This window comes from Scyliorhinus torazame, chromosome 13 (assembly GCF_047496885.1).
Source record: "Scyliorhinus torazame isolate Kashiwa2021f chromosome 13, sScyTor2.1, whole genome shotgun sequence".
Classification (NCBI taxonomy): Eukaryota; Metazoa; Chordata; class Chondrichthyes; order Carcharhiniformes; family Scyliorhinidae; genus Scyliorhinus; species Scyliorhinus torazame.
In genome coordinates, this window is record NC_092719.1 from 198,446,048 (window position 1) to 198,462,191 (window position 16,144).

The 16,144-nt window shown below is 45.2% G+C and overlaps 1 protein-coding gene across 16 annotated transcripts in view; it reads left to right on the forward strand.

Annotated features, from left to right (window-relative positions):
* setd5 (SET domain containing 5) overlaps positions 1 to 16,144 on the forward strand; it is a 248,224-nt gene that overhangs the window by 114,405 nt on the left and 117,675 nt on the right. For 15 of the 16 annotated variants that reach the window (XM_072472824.1, XM_072472838.1, XM_072472839.1 and 12 more), the window contains 3 exons: positions 398 to 503; positions 13,820 to 14,031; positions 14,561 to 14,619. In XM_072472824.1, the coding sequence (XP_072328925.1) occupies positions 398 to 503; positions 13,820 to 14,031; positions 14,561 to 14,619 (377 nt within the window). Of the gene's footprint in view, positions 1 to 397; positions 504 to 13,819; positions 14,032 to 14,549; positions 14,620 to 16,144 lie in introns of those variants that run through there. The other variant, XM_072472841.1, reaches the window with a different exon arrangement.

Consider the following 16,144-nt stretch of genomic DNA (forward strand, 5'->3'; position numbering starts at 1 on the left):
GACAGCCTCCGCTCCCTTGCAGTCAAGCTATGTGTATTTCTATTATTCACTTCGGAACCTCCGGAAGTCAGAAAGGACATTACAGTCATTAAACTACTTTGAAGTGTAGTCATTGTTGTCCGGAAACTATGGCAACCAAACAGAGAATCTGTTATTAGCAATGCCCACATCAAGTGATTACATTAAAAAAACATAATAGTCCCACTTTACAACTCTTATTTGCTACTATATTTCCTTGGTTAAAGAGGAGGGAAGATTATGGCAGAGGGCTAAGGGAAGGGGAAAAGCTGTTATTTGATTCCAAAGGAGTAAGTACCGGTAAGAAAAATGAAACTTCTGAAGCTTCATAAGAATTGCAAACAAATTATTTTATTGACTTTGGTTTTATTTTCTTTAGCCCAGAGTCGGTGGAAGCTAGCCCTGCAGTTGCTGAGAAGAACAGCTACCCAAATCACAACTATGGGAGTGCACAACATCACGGGTATAGAGGCCTGCCGTACGCAGTAAGTATAAAAGTTTTATTTCATTAGGCACTATGCTGTGTATATATCCTGTCTGGTTGTGCAAACAGATTGTAGTTGACTTGATAAAAATAAAACAAATTGCAAATGCATAAATGGACATCGCTTCCCAAACAGCCAGGTGCGCATTTATGTCAAGTTCTACGCGTGAAACAGTTAGTCCTAGTTGGTGCTGTTGGACAAGATTAATGGATGCGAATTGGGGAAAGATTGTAAATGGGATTAAAATGTACTTAAAAGGGACAAAATAAGGAGTAGGCGTTAAGGGGAGTATACTGGTTAGTATTGGGTCACAGTGCCCTACAGGATTCTACTTCGGGATTGCTTCTGTTTACTGTGGAGATCAATGATTTGGATAGAAACATAGAAGGGGTAATATCCAAATTGGAAGATGCTACTGAAGTTGGGGACATTGTAAATAATTCTGCGGATCAATGGAAATTGAAATTGGCAAAAGAAGTGTCTGATCAAGTTCAGTGTTACCAAATGCAAGATGGTAAATTTTGATAAAAAGAAAAGTATTAATTATACTTTGTATCGGAAGAAAGCTGAATGACAAAACGGAGTAGGGCGGATTTAAAAAGTTCAGGTTCACAAGTGGACAAGGCCATTTAAAACATACAGTGGCATATTGGGTTCTATGGCAGGAGGTATATGTTATAAAAGTTGAGGTGTTAACAGTGAGTCAATATAAAATTGCATATTCCTCTTCTTCGGTGATCACTCGCTAATGATTATGATTGTCCACCTAATGAACTCTAAGTCAGTGGTCATTGGTTCTGTGGGTTCTTGCGTGGCTGATGAGCTCGATCCTAGAGCCGCACCTTCGACCGCACACTTGGCGGGTGTTTCTGGGAGGTTCATTGGACTCGAGATCGCTGGTATTCCTTTCCCAGGCTCCTTTTCCAGACCTCCTCTTGCTGTTGCGTATTCGCGAAGAATTGTGTCCCTTCAATCAGGAGGTTCGTCCAAGTAGGTCTCTTCTGAGCAAGGGTCTCCCCGGCATTGATGACGATGTTGCATTTCTTGAGATAAGCCTTCAGGTTGTCTCTGAAGTCCTTTCTTTTTCCTCAGTTTGATTCTATGACAACTTAGGAAGACTATATTTGAAGTCCTGTGTGCAGTTTTGGGCTTCGTACGGGAAGAATAAAGAGGAAATTACTCAGAATTACTGGGATGCTGTTGTGTTTTAATAAAAAAAGGGAAATTGATCAGCTGAGTTTATTTTCATCAGAACTGTGGACATTATGAGGTGACTTGATAGAAATGTTTAAAACTTATGAAGGAAGGATGAGAATAGAAAAAAAGAATTTCCAGTGATTGAGGAGCCTCGAACAAGGGGACGTGGATGCAAGATCAAATGTGAAAGATTTAGGGTAGACAGCAGGAAAATGTATTTTTACACACTATGTTTGAGGCTGTGCAATGCACTACTACAGTTAATAATAGAAGCAAAGGCCATGACAGCAAATAGGATGAAAAATTGGTTGAAGGAAAATCAAATAAAGGAATGTGATAGGGTGGGTACAGGAAATTAAAACTACTGCTTGTGTGAAAGATAAACACCAACATAGATGGGAAGAGGCTATTCAGCCCAACCTATGTTTCAGTTTCTATGTCATGCTATGTGATCTTGATGTATTTCTAAAAATGGAAACAGTCTATTGGGCCCCAGCTGACATTCATTTTGTGCTGCCTGAAGACCAGAGGATGCACTCTGGTGATGTTGATGTCAAGCGAGATGGAAACCATATTCCCCATCCTGTATTGCTGTTCTGACCAATTCGGAGGTGTCTCTCTTTTCTATCTTCCTGTTATTGGGTCTATATTGTGGAATTCCGCACTCATTACAGGTGTGAATTTAATACATAATGGCCAGAACAAATATTCAGCACACTCATAGCCCAATACCTAGTTAAAAAATGCTAAAATGCGCTGTCAAATTTTCATAGTATGTCGTAATCATTAAAGTTCCCATTTTTTCTATTGTGTACTTAAACGAACAATAGCACCACTAATGGCGAGGTGAGTAGCTGAGCCTTACAGTCCAGAAAGGTCTGAGGTGGGTGCAGTACATTTTGGTTATTAATCTAAAGAATATGGGTTCAAATCCCACATGGTAGGTTGAGAGTTTAAATTCAGTTTTTAAATAGTCTGAAATAAAAAGCAGGATCCCAAGTCTAGTTGTCTTTATAGCCTCTGTTAGAGCTTGTGGATTAGGACAGCATTGATGGCGCTCCTGGCATGAGCCAATGACCTCTTGAAATTCAACATGTAGGCTCATGGATAAAAAATGCTCACTTGGCACACTGGAACTGTATTCCAGCAAGGTGAGGCAACTGGCATGAAGAAAATAAATTAAATAAACCATTTATTCATATGTAATCACAACTGCTTTCCTGAACTAGTATATTGAAACCTACATTTTTGATGTTTCCCATTTAATGAACTACTGTGCTGGGGGCACACAACCTCAGCAGACTTAGAAGAAGGTATTTTAGTAACTTGATTGAAAACTCTTTGAAACCAAGCAAGACTTAATAGTGCTATCCATTTGAATTGCAAATTTACAAAGGACTGTTGCTCTGCAAAGGTGTCAGCTCAAAGTCGATATTTAATTAGTATGGGTCCTATGTACATGGGAACAGTTTAAGGCAAGTGATAATGTCATACACCCCAGGAACTAGGACATTAGAGTTGGATTTTAAAAACTGAAATCAGCTAATAAGTAGTTTCGCTTCAGAGTGTAGCACAGTGGGTAGCCCTGTTGCTTCACAGCGCCAGGGCCCCGGATTCGATTTCCGCTTGGGTCACTGTCTCTGTGAAGTCTGCATGTTCTCCCAGTGTCTGCATGGGTTTCCTCCGGGTGCTCTGATTTTCTCCCACAAGTCTGAAAGACGTGTTTGTTTGGTGAATTGGACATTCTGAATTCTCCCTCTGTGACACCGAATAGGCGCCGGAGTGTGGCGACTAGGGACATTTCACAGTAACTTCGTTGCAGTGTTATTGTAAGCCTACTTGTGACACTAATAAAGATTATTATTATTAAAGAGGAAATAGTTGAGGAAATTATGGCAGATTAACATTAGGGACAACAATTGCAGAAACAAAATTAAGGATCGATCTGTAACATTTTTTGGTCTAAAATACAGTATTGTGATGAACAGTGGTCATGGTTGTATTGGGGATTAACCAAGGAAGGATATTTTAATTTAATGATAAATTTCATGAAAAGCAAACCTCTGTTTAGGTTAGCATCTAAAAACCTGGTTTCATTATTTTGTAATTCAAGATTTACGCTTCTTTTCCTGAAGTACATACTCGATGAATTGATTGGCATACACCAAATGTCTTGTCATTCAAATTGTAACGTCACAATCACTTAGGAAAGCACCAAAACTGTACCCTATCTGTACCGCACAGATTACAATAATCTAGATATGGTTGAGTTAAATACTCAGCGTTGCAAATATTTGCACCTTATATTTAATGTTTCAAACCATAGAATGATACACCATTTGCCCCATTGCACCTCTGCCAGCTTTTTGAATGGACTTTCCAATTAACCCTATTCCCTGCTCTTTCCCCATAACTATCAGATAGTTTATTTTCCTTTTTAAATATTTATCCAATTTTGCCACCACTGGGGCCAAGGTGACACTTGAATGCATCTTATAATCCTTAGCAATAGGAGAATGATCACAGGGAAGTGGCTGCGTCTATACTGTCATTTATTATACCTTTCTGTGTATGATATTCCAATTCAGTAATCTTTCAGTAGCTAATTTGATCTTTGAACTGAGGGGGAGGAAACATTGAATTGTGTTAGTCGTACCAAATTGAAGTGTATGAAATCATACTGAATGAGATTGTTGGACATATTTTCTTTGATAGTCACTGAGAAAGTAGACCATGATACTCTCTTCTCAAGTGCACATCCTGCCTCAAACCATCCCATTTTCAGCAGTGGAATTGGTACAGACAAAGACCAGTATTGCTTGTATTTCTGAGCTATTTGGTATGACACGTTGATGTTTTACTCAGCCATATCGGTAATGTAATGATGAAGCTTTATTGTGTCCTCCTCGTTAGTTGGCAGATGCCAAGCAAAATCACAATCCTTAAGTTATGAGAAATGTAATACCCACTGCAAAGGGGAAAACTGTTCTTCAAAATGCTGTCCCTGTCCATAATCATCAGGAGCCAAAGTCATTCATACAATTCAGTGAATATATACTTAGTTCAGCCCCAATTTCAGTATTTACCTTCAACAGTCAAAAAATGTTACTTGGTGAGTCGGGCAGCCATCTTGAAACTTTTGTCTGTTTTATGCTTTCTGGTTTATTAACTTCAGAAATCAAAAAGCACAGATGGAGCCCATTTGGCCTGTCACACTGACGGTGTTGCTAGGTCTTCAGCCAAAGATATCTATTTTAATCCCATTTCTCTACCTTTGTTTTGTTTGGTGTTCTTATTGATTTGTGCAAAACATTTTGCAAATTTGAAAGGCTTGTATAGAACTATTTCAGGTTGATTTGGAACAATCTCCTTTTTTATGAAAGGAAGACCTAGGTTTAGTATTCATCAGGAATCAATTAAATTCCTTACAACCATATATGTCATGTGCTTTTCTGTCTCCAATGTTCATAATCCTTAGGAACTCTCAAGTCTTTATAAATTGAAACCTGCAACATTGGGTCTGAAGCATAAATTGAATTGTTTCTTCTGTCTTCTAATGAAAGTTTAAACGGGCTGGATTTTCATGTTGGGCTTGGGATATGCGAGCTGGACCATTTCCCAAGTTCACAAACCTTGAGCCTGTCACCTCAGCTTATACTGTCATATTTTTGTCTCCTTGACAAGTCCGAGCCAACATTGGAGGAGTGTGGATGTAGAGGCAGGCTGGTTAAAAGGCCTAGTCCAACTCTCCAACATAGTTCTTATCATCATAGATTATCATAGAATTTACAGAGCAGAAGGAGGCCATTCAGCCCATCGAGTCTGCACCGGCTCTTAGAAAGAGCACCCTACCCAAGGTCAACACCGCCACCCTGTCCCCATAACCCAGTAACCCCACCCAACACAAAGGGCAATTTTGGACACTAAGGGCAATTTATCATGGCCAATCCACCTAATCCGCACATCTTTGGACTGTGGGAGGAAACCGGAGCACCCGGAGGAAACCCACGCACACACGGGGAGGATGTGCAGACTCCGCACAGACAGTGACCCAAGCCAGAATCGAACCTGGGACCCTGGAGCTGTGAAGCAATTGTGCTATCCACAAGGCTACCGTGCTGCCCACAACCCTCACACATTACCTCACCTGCCTATGTCTCCTATGCCCCCCTTGTCTCCCAGGCTACCCTAACATCCCCATGTCCTATCCATGCCCTCCATACAACCCTACTCACTCTGTATCCTTCATGTATCCTGCATAGCCAGTCACCCAACCTCATGGACACAACCTCATGATACCACTGAAATGGTAATTTTACAAAGAAATAAACTTTTAATAATCGTAATAGAGCTGTAATATTCAAAAACACTTCATACTGAAAAAAAACTTTCTTCCATAAATCCCATTAAAAAAAAAAAAAAAAATGTAAATCCCCTCAAGTGGTCAATATATGGTAAAACAGTTGCAACATCAAAGAAAGATGATTCCTTAAAACTATGTCAAAATGTAAACACTGCTCCCTGCTAAGATAAGTGCTTCTGGACTTTTTGAAATTTAGCCATACATTCATAATAGCCACAACTATCAAATCAATCCCTGGTAAACAATATAGTCCATTGAAATGAAACCCAGACAACCCTTTTAATGCTGAAAATTGTGTTAATTTCCATTTCAAAGCAGATAGCCTGTCAATCAATGGAATGTAGCAGGTGCTTAGTATTTTAAAAAAAGTTTTATTTTATCTGAATTTATTTTCAACAGCAGGCCCATTTATTCAAAACTAAAGGTCTCTGGGCTCTTACATCTCAGGCTAAACATGACGGGAGAGTTTCCCATTTGTCTTTGGTTTTGAATGCATTTTGGCATTTTCTCTATTGGAAAAAGTACTTTAAAGGATGCCCATACTTGGACAACAATAGTCAATGTAATGGTCAGTCTATCTTTTCAGGGCACAGACCTATGATCAATAACTGCATTGAAAACACACCTATATTGAATACAGCATCTAATGGTGACATTTGAAGATTTAAAAACATTTAACACGTACCTGTCTGAATGTTTCAGATTTGTGAGCAGGCTTCCCTCAGTGGTCACGATCTCTCAAACCTAGTGAGTTTCAAAACCTATAGCTGCACACAAAATAGAGTACCAGGGGCTGGTTTAGCACACTGGGCTAAATCGCTGGCTTTTAAAGCAGACCAAGCAGGCCAGCAGCACGGTTCAATTTCCGTACCAGCCTCCCCGAACAGATGCTGGAATGTGGCGACTAGGGGCTTTTCACAGTAATTTCATTGAAGCCTACTTGTGACAATAAGCGCTTTTCATTTTTCATTTTAATTTCAAAAGGAAATTCAAAACTCATATGGCCCTCACAATGCTGATGAACCTCACGATGTGCATGCGGCGTTCATGCTCAAGGCCTTTCTGGCCCTCAAAATGGTCACACAAAAATGTGGGGTCAGCAGGACACTACAAATTGGAATTTGCAGACAAAAACCTAAATAGTTTACTTTCCCGTCTCCATTGCTGCCTCTTTTTGGGAGATGGATATCCAGCCCTTTTTCTCTTTTTACAGATGCTATCAGATCTGCAAAATATGGCCAACATTTTCTGTTTTCAGTTTAAATCATTTTCTTGTCATTGACTATGTCTATGTAACAGTACCAATGTGCCACAAACAGTTGTCTGGTTTCAGTCCACTATATTCTACATCTTGAGGATCTGTCTTCATCAATTCTGTACTTGGAATCACTTATGGTGGGAGCTATGAGGAGAAAGTCGCACATTTGGTGGCTCCCGCTCTGGCCGGACCTTTGGACCTTTCCCCCCCACTTTTTCGTGGTTTTGAGTTTTGGCTTTGAAGGCGCAGATGATTAGGCTCTGGGTCCACACAATGGTGCATGGAACGGAGAACCCCAAGGGACAGAAAAGGAAGAAATAAAAAGATAAGCAAAGGCTGGGTGGAGGTGGCAGCTGAAGACAACATGGCTGATGTTCGGACCCCTGCAGCGACGGCCCAGCCATCGAAGGAGGAAGCTGATGCAGGTCAGCCAGGAGAGCTTTGCCAGACAGAAACGGGACTGTCTTGACCCGATAAAGGAGTCGATCGATCGGCTGGAGCATAGGCTGGATGCCCAGGACCGGACGGTTCAGAAGTTGGAGAAAGCGCTGGCGGACCAGGAGGAGCACCAAACAGTGGTCGAACTAGAGATGGGGCTGTTGAAGGATCAGCAAAAGAGGCTGATGGAGAAGGTGGAAGATCTGGAGAACAGAGCTCGCCGGCAGAACCTAAGAATTGTCGGCCTCCCTGAGGGGGCTGATGCTGCCGTGTTTGTGGTGAGTATGTTCCAGAAGCTTCTGGGGTAGGGAGCTTTTTCCCGACCGTTGGAGGTGGAGCGTTGGAGCCACGGCCGTGGGACCCCTCACGGGCGATGGTGGTCCAGTTCCACAGATTTTTGGATAAGGAGTGTGTTCTCCAGTGGGCTAAGCGTACTAGGAGCTGCAAATGGGACAATAGCATTTTGCGTGTTTATCAGGACCTGAGTGTGGAGGTGGCCAGAAGGAGGTGAATGAGATCCTGTTTAAGAAGAAGGTGAAATTTGGGCTGCTTTACTCGGCGCGTCTGTGGGTTACGCACGAGGTCCAGCACCATTATTTCGAGATGCCCGAGGACGCAATGGACTTTGCCAAGAAGAAAGGGCTGGTGCTGAACTGAGAACTATTTGTTTTAAGTTGTAACTTTTTCTTCTGCTTTTAAGTTTGGGTGAAGATGGGGAAGTAAAAGTTATTTGGTTTCTATGGGTTTTCGGTGTTTTGGTGGGGATGGCTGGTGGGGGCTTTTTACTTTTTTATTACTTTGATTTGCATTATTGGGGGGGTTCTTTGTTGGTTTTTCGTTTTGGGTTGTCTCCTATGGTAATGGGGTGATTGTTCGGTCTCGGTTTGAGGAGGGAAGTGGTTTCGATGGGAGGGGAGTAGGGAACAATATGTGGGAGACTTCTTGATGCCGAAGGCGAGGGTCTCCAGGCTAGCTGGGTGAGCTAGTCTACGGACGCACAGTGGGGGGGGTGCGTGCATGTGACAGGGGTTAGGTTACAAAGTGGTGTTGCTAAGGGGGGGAGGGGGAGTTACTCTACTGGCGAGGGAGGGACTTCGGGTTTGGGACAGAGGGGAGGCCGGGGTAGGGGCTACCAAGGGGCGGGCCGATGGAGGTGCGGCGTTGGGCTGGGGGCGGGCCCAGGATAGGGAATGGGCGGGTGGGGGGGGGGGGGGGGTGCCCCCCAACCAGGTTGATCACCTGGAATGTTAGAGGGCTGAATGGGCCGGTCAAGAGGGCAAGTGTGTTCGCGCATCTCAGGGCTCTGAAGGCGGACGTGGTGATGTTGCAGGAGACACACCTGAAAGTGGCGAATCAAGTCAGGCTAAGGAAGGGTTGGGTCAGTCAGGTCTTTCATTCGTGGCTGGGCACCAAGACTAGAGGGGTGGCGATTTAAATAAATAAGCGGGTGCAATTTCAGGTGGGCAGTATAGTCTCGGACGGGGGGAGCGGCAAGCTGGAGGTGAGGAAGGTAGTCTTGGTTAACGTGTACGCGCCAAACTGGGACGTTGTAGAATTCATCAAGAGGGTACTGGGGAAGATACCTGACCTGGACTCGCACAAGTTGGTGATGGGAGGGGATTTTAATACGGTCATCGACACCGGCCTGGACGCGGTGGTCTAGGAGGCGCTGAAAGCAGTGGTGAGAGGGGAGCTGATTTCGATCCGGGCTCATAGGGACAGGACGGATAGGGCAGATGCGGACTGACTGGTTGAGGAGATCTTACAGATAGATAGGAGGTATGCGGCGACCACGGAGGTGGAGCTGTTAAGGGAACTTCGGAGGCTGCAGGCTGAGTTCGGGGTGTTGGCCACAGGCAAGGCAGTGGAGCAGCTTAGAAAGGAGAGGGGGGCGTTTTATGAACATGGGGAGAAGGCCAGGGAAATAGAAAATGTGGTCGATGGGGATGGAAATTTGGTAGGGGACTCGGCGGGGCTAAACATGGCGTTCAGGGACTTTTACAGCAGACTCTATCGCTCGGAACCCCCCACGGGGCCCGAGGGGGTGAGGCGCTTTTTGGACGGACTGACCTTCCCAAGGGTGGGCAGGGAGCTGGTAAATGTGCTGGGGGTCCCGATCAGGGCCGAAGAAATAGCTGAGGGCTTGAAGGCAATGCAGTCAGGTAAGGCCCTGGGGCCGGATGGGTATGCGGTGGAATTCTACAAGAAATTCTCGGGGATATTAGGGCCGTTGTTGGTCAAGGTTTTCAATGAGGTGAGGGATAGAGGGGTGCTGCCCCCGACGATGTCACAGGCCACTATTTCGTTAATATTGAAGCGGGACAAGAACCCGGAGCTATGCGGGTCATATAGGCCGATCTCCCTGCTTAATGTTGCTGCCAAGTTGCTGGCCAAATTTTGGCCTCCAGGATTGAGGATTGTGTGCTGAATGTGATTATGGAGGATCAAACCGGGTTTGTCAGGGCAGGCAGTTGGTGGCCAATATAAGAAGGCTGCTCAACGTGATTATGATGCCCCCCGGAGAGTAGGGAGGTTGAGGTAGTTGTGGAAATGGATGCGGAAAAGGCGTTCGACCAGGTGGAGTGGGACTATTTATGGGAGGTGCTGGGACGGTTTGGGTTCGGTAGGGGCTTTACCGACTGGGTTAGGATGTTGCACCAGGCCCCGGAGGCTAGTGTAAGGACGAATAGGATGACCTCTGACTATTTTAGACTGCACCGGAGGACAAGACAGGGATGCCTCCTCTTCCCACTGCTGTTTGCGTTAGCTATAGAGCCGCTGGCAATTGCTCTGAGAGCTTCAAGGGACTGGAAGAGGCTGGTTCGGGGGGGGGGAGTGGAACATAGGGTCTCTCTGTACGCGGACGATCTGCTCTTATATGTAGCAGATCCAGAGGCAGGGATGGGTGAGATCATGGCGACTTTGGGGGAATTTGGCCGGTTTTCGGGATATAAACTGAACATGACAAAAAGCGAGATGTGTGTAGTCCAGGCAAGAGGTCAGGAGGGTCGGCTGGGGGAGCTAACGTTTAGGTTAGTGGGGGACAGTTTTAGGTACCTCGGGATACAAGTGGCGCGCAACTGAGGCCGGTTACACAAGTTGAACTTGTCCCGTTTGGTCGAGCAGATGGGCGAGTTTCGGAGATGGGATGCGCTGTCGCTGGCTGGGAGGGTGCATACGGTTAAGATGACGGTCCTACCGAGATTTTTTATTTGTATTCGAATGCCTCCCAATTTTCATCCCGCGGTCCTTTTTTAAGAGGATTAATTAAATCATTTTGGTCTTTGTCTGGGCGGGTAAGTCCCCGCGGGTGAAGAAGGCGATGCCGGAGAGGAATCGGGGGGCCCTGCCAAACGTCAGTAATTGCTACTGGGCGGCCAATATTGCTATGATAAGGAAGTGGGTGGTTGGGGCGGGGTCAGTTTGGGAGCGGGTGGAGCCAGCTTCATGTAGGGGCACCAGCTTGAGGGCGTTGATGACGGCACCTCTGCCGTTCCCGCCTGCGTAGATATTCCACCAGTCCTGTGGTGGTGGCGGCTTTGAGGATCTGGGGTCAGTGGAGGAGGTACGTTGGAGCAGTGGGAGCATTGGTTTGGTCCCCAATATGTGACGAACACCGGTTTTCCCCAGGGAGCCTGGATGGGGGGTTTCGAGTATGGTGAAGGGCGGGAATTGAGAGGATGGGGGACCTGTTCCTGGAAGGGAGCTTCCGTAGCTTCAGGGCGCTGGAGGAGAAGTTTGGGTTGGCAAGAGGGAACGACTTCAGATATTTACAAGTGCGAGACTTTCTGCGCAGGCAGGTATCATCCCTTAATTGGCTGTTTAGCACAGGGCTAAATCGCTGGCTTTGAAAGCAGACCAAGGCAGGCCAGCAGCACGGTTCAATTCCCGTATCAGCCTCCCCGAACAGGCACCGGAATGTGGCGACTAGGGGCTTTTCACAGTAACTTCATTTGAAGCCTACTTGTGACAATAAGCGATTTTCCTTCTCACTCCAGCCACTAAGGGGGATCCAGGATAGGTTAGTGTCTAGGGGGTGGGGGAAGGGAGTGTCTCAGACATCTACAAAGAACTAATAGGGGCGGAGGAGACGCAGACCGAGGAGCTGAAGCGAAAGTGGGAGGAAGAGCTTGGGGGCGAGATGGAGGACGGCTTATGGGCGGACGCGTTGAGCAGAGTCCGCGACAGCTATATGCGCAAGGGTCAGCTTGATCCAATTCAAGGTGGCACACCGGGCCCATATGACAGTGGCCCGGATGAGTAGATTCTTTGGGGTGGAGGGCAGGTGTGTAAAATGTGCGGGAGGACCAGCGAACCATGTCCACATGTTCTGGGCATGTCCAAAACTTTGGGGATATTGGCAGGAGTTTGCGGACATTATGTCCAGAGTATTGAAAACAAGGGTGGCAATGAGCCCAGAGGTGGCGATTTTTGGGGTGTCGGAAGATCCGGGAATCCAGGAGGAGAAAGAGGCAGATGTTCTGGCCTTTGCCTCCTTGGTAGCCTGGAGACGGATATTATTAGCTTGGAGGGACTCAAAGCCCCCTAAGTCGGAGGCCTGGTTAACCGACATGGCAAGCTTTCTCGGCCTGGAGAAGATTAAGTTTGCCTTGAGAGGGTCAGTGTTAGGGTTCGCCCGGAGGTGGCAACCATTTATCGACTTCTTTGCAGAGAATTAATCGGCGGCAGAGGGGTGGGGGTGGGGGGAGGAGGGGGGGGGGCAAGGATAGCATAGAATAAGGGGTTAAATAGGCGGGTCTTGGAGGGACAGGTGTCGGTGTTTGCACTATGTTTATTGTTCTTTGTACACTGTTTTTATACTGTTGTTGTTTGTAATGCCAAAAAATACCTCATTAAAATTATTTGTTAAAAATAAATTCTGTACTTGGGCACAATATTATGAGCATTCTTAATTGCTACTAAAAATGTGCTCTGCTGCATAGTTTAATGGCTGCTTTCTTCATGAAGAAGCAAAATGCTTTTACTCATGTCTTAAGATCGGGTTTGCATCTCAAGACCCCAAAATTCTGAATCTGATCATGCAGTTTTACTCTTTTCAAACAAAAATATTTGAGGCTCTTCGTTTTTTTCCAGCTAATGAGATTATATAAACATAGCATTTTAACTATTTTAAAGGAGAGCCTGTCTCACATTGAAGATCATCTTAATGCTGCATTCCAAGCATTCACCTGTGCTATCTGTTAGCTTTTGTAACCAGTCAACTCTAATATATTTGGTAGTGAAGCACCTGCATGTTTTACCACAGAATAATTTCCTGCTGGTAATTTCCTCTCTTGGCTGATATACCATATTCAGGAATACTCTGAGAGGAGTTTAAATAGTTTTACATGTCTCTTAGTGTCAAATTACAAGTGGCCAGTGCACTCAAGAGTCACTGCCTAGCAGTTCCTTAGTGAGGAATAGAAATGGAACCCCAAAGGAAAGAAATTTAAAATGGTGCTGCGTTCTAGCTAGAACTGACAATACTTGGGAATGAAGAGTAATTCAGTCAAGCTGCTTTCAGAATTGCTGCTTGTTAACAGTAAAGTGTAGATGTAATTTCCTTTCAAGGGATAGAGATTGATTTGTAATATATTGAACATATCTGCTGTTCAACTTCAGCAGACCAAGACAGAACATTCTGTACTTTACCATGTATAGTAGAACCACTATATTCTTAGATTTGAATTGAATTCTTTGCGGTAATGTCCCTATGGATAGAGTTACAGAGAGTGAAATCCATTTCAACCTCATTGTGTTGGCTTATACTGCACTCTAGATGATATAGCTGACTTTAGGAATGGTTTATGTGAAATTCTATGTTGTTTCTTAAGTGAGTGAGAAAGTGTCAGCACACACTGTAAAGCAAATTGCAAATGATTATATATTGACTAATATGTGCAAATACGAAGTTGGTTAGTATTGTTGGTAGAATAAGAAATGTTTTCACTGGAATGAAAAGCCAAATGTTACAAACTAGTTAGCTCAATGCTTCTTCAAGTTTTTAAATTTTGTGTCATTTTTTTCACGTCCTCATGGCTTTTATTATTGTGTTCTCAGGACCACAACTATGGTGCTCCACCTCCTCCAACACCCCCAGCGTCACCACCTCCACAGACCATCATTGCCCGGGTAGAGTTGAATAGACTACGTTGCCAGCGATACGATGATAATTCTGAGGATAGCGAAAGTTCGTCTGAGGATGAGAACATTCCCTGGTGTCATTGTAGTTTAACTCAAGATGGTTTTATTATCGCTTGTGAGAACTGCAGGTATGAAGTGGCACTGAAAGTTGAGGGATTTTTTTTTGTATGGGTGGGGATGGATCATTGGTTTGGCATGAACTGCGTAGTGTTAGTTCACTGAAGGGACAGCTCCCAGTAAAGAAGATCATGAATAAAAGCCAATATGGCAACAATTTAATTAGTGTTTGCAATTAGTTGTTTTATGTGTGCAAACAATATTCAACATGATCCATGAAATATGTTCAGGGTATATAATACTAGAAAAAAATTCCCTAAATTAGAGTCATAGAATCATAGGCACAGAAAAGGCCCTTCGGCCCATTGCAACTGCGCCGGTCAAAAACAATCTCACTGTTGTAATATTTCTTACTGAAAATCACAGTAGTACTTAATGGCCACTTTTTAATTTACTCTTTCTGGGCAGAGTAGTGCTAGATATCTGAACAGTGTGTCCTAATTCCTTTAGAAAAGCAGGATCAATACTGGTTTAAAATTCTTCATTACAGGTTTGGCCCTCAGTAATTCATTGTGTTGTAATCTGTATTGATATTCACAGGGGACTGGACAGGCGGAAGGTCATCAGACTCCAGCGCAGGAAGCAGGAGAATGTGTCTGGTAAGCGGGAAAAAAAATTAAGACATTTCTTTCTGTTTTCATTTTATTATTAGCTACGATGGAGTTCAACTATGGTGATTTGGCAGTAATGTTCATGTCTTTTTGTTTCTGCTGTATTTGGAATTTTATTTTGAAAGACTGCCAGTGATCTCAAAAAGACTTGCTCAGAAGTATTGCCGGGGTGCCATTGTGTGGTAAACATTGAGCTAATGCAGTGGACCTGAGGTGCATTAGCAATAGTGTCAATTCTTTGCACTGCTAAGGGTATTTAACTCTTTCACAATAACATTTCGAATATACGTTTTATTTTTTTTTTAACCTCACTCCCATTCCATACAATTTTATACAATTCTATTTGTCCAATATTAACTGTTGTTCATTTCAAAAGCTTGTTTCTCTGTCACAGTTGTTAATCATTCAATTTGGATGTTGTCACAGATGAGCAAGTACACAAGATGCATTGATCCAGCGTGTACACTGTGGCACCTTTCACATGCCATAAAAAGTTGATAAAGCCTAATAAATAAACACTCTACTAAGTGTAGTGTCACACATGCCACAAGATCTCGTGTTTGAGATTCTCTGTGTAATCATAGCTGATTTCAAGCAGGACAACATTTATAGTGTTAAAGTTAACCTTGATGCCCCTGGACTAGAAAGAATGACAAATTGTGTTGTAATTATGCATGAGCTCTAAAGTTGGAGTCCATAATGGACATCTGGGGCGGGATTCTCCCCACCTGGCGGGACGGGGGGTTCCGGTGTAATGGAGTGGCGGGAACCACTCCGGCGTCGGGCCGCCCCAAAGGTGCGGACGTCTCCGCACCTTTAGGGGCCAAGCCCTCACCTTGAGGGGCTAGGCCCGCGCCGGAGTGGTTTCCACTCCGCCGGCTGGCGGGAAAGGCCTTTGGCGCCACGCCAGCCGGCGCCGAAAGGTCTTCACCGGGCGACGCATGCGCCGGAGCGTCAGCAGCTGCTGACGTCATCCCCGCGCATGCGCAGGGGAGGGGGTCTCTTCCACCTCCGCCATAGTGAAGACCATGGCGAAGGCGGACGAAAAAGAGTGCCATCACGGCACAGGCCCGCCCGCAGATCAGTGGGCCCCGATCGCGGGCCAGGCCACCGTGGGGGCACCCCCCGGGGCCAGATCGCCCCGTGCCCCTCCCCAGGACCCCGGAACCCGCCCGCACCGCCTTGTCCCGCCGTTCAAAAGGTGGTTTAATCCACGCTGGCGGGAGAGGGTTGACAGCGGCGGGACTTTGGCCCATCGCGGGCCGGAGAATTGCCGGGGGTGGGACTGGTGTGGCGCGATTCCCGCCCCCGCCGAATCTCTGGTGGCGGAGAATTCGGGACACGGCGGGGGCGGGATTCACGCCAACCCCCGGCGATTCTCCGACCCGGTGGGGGGTCGGAGAATCGTGCCCCTGAAGTTAGAGGCAGCAAATTTCAGGGTAATTGAAAAGAAGGAGCATACCTGAGTGATACAGACTGAAAAGTATCTAGAAACAATGTATCACACCAAAAT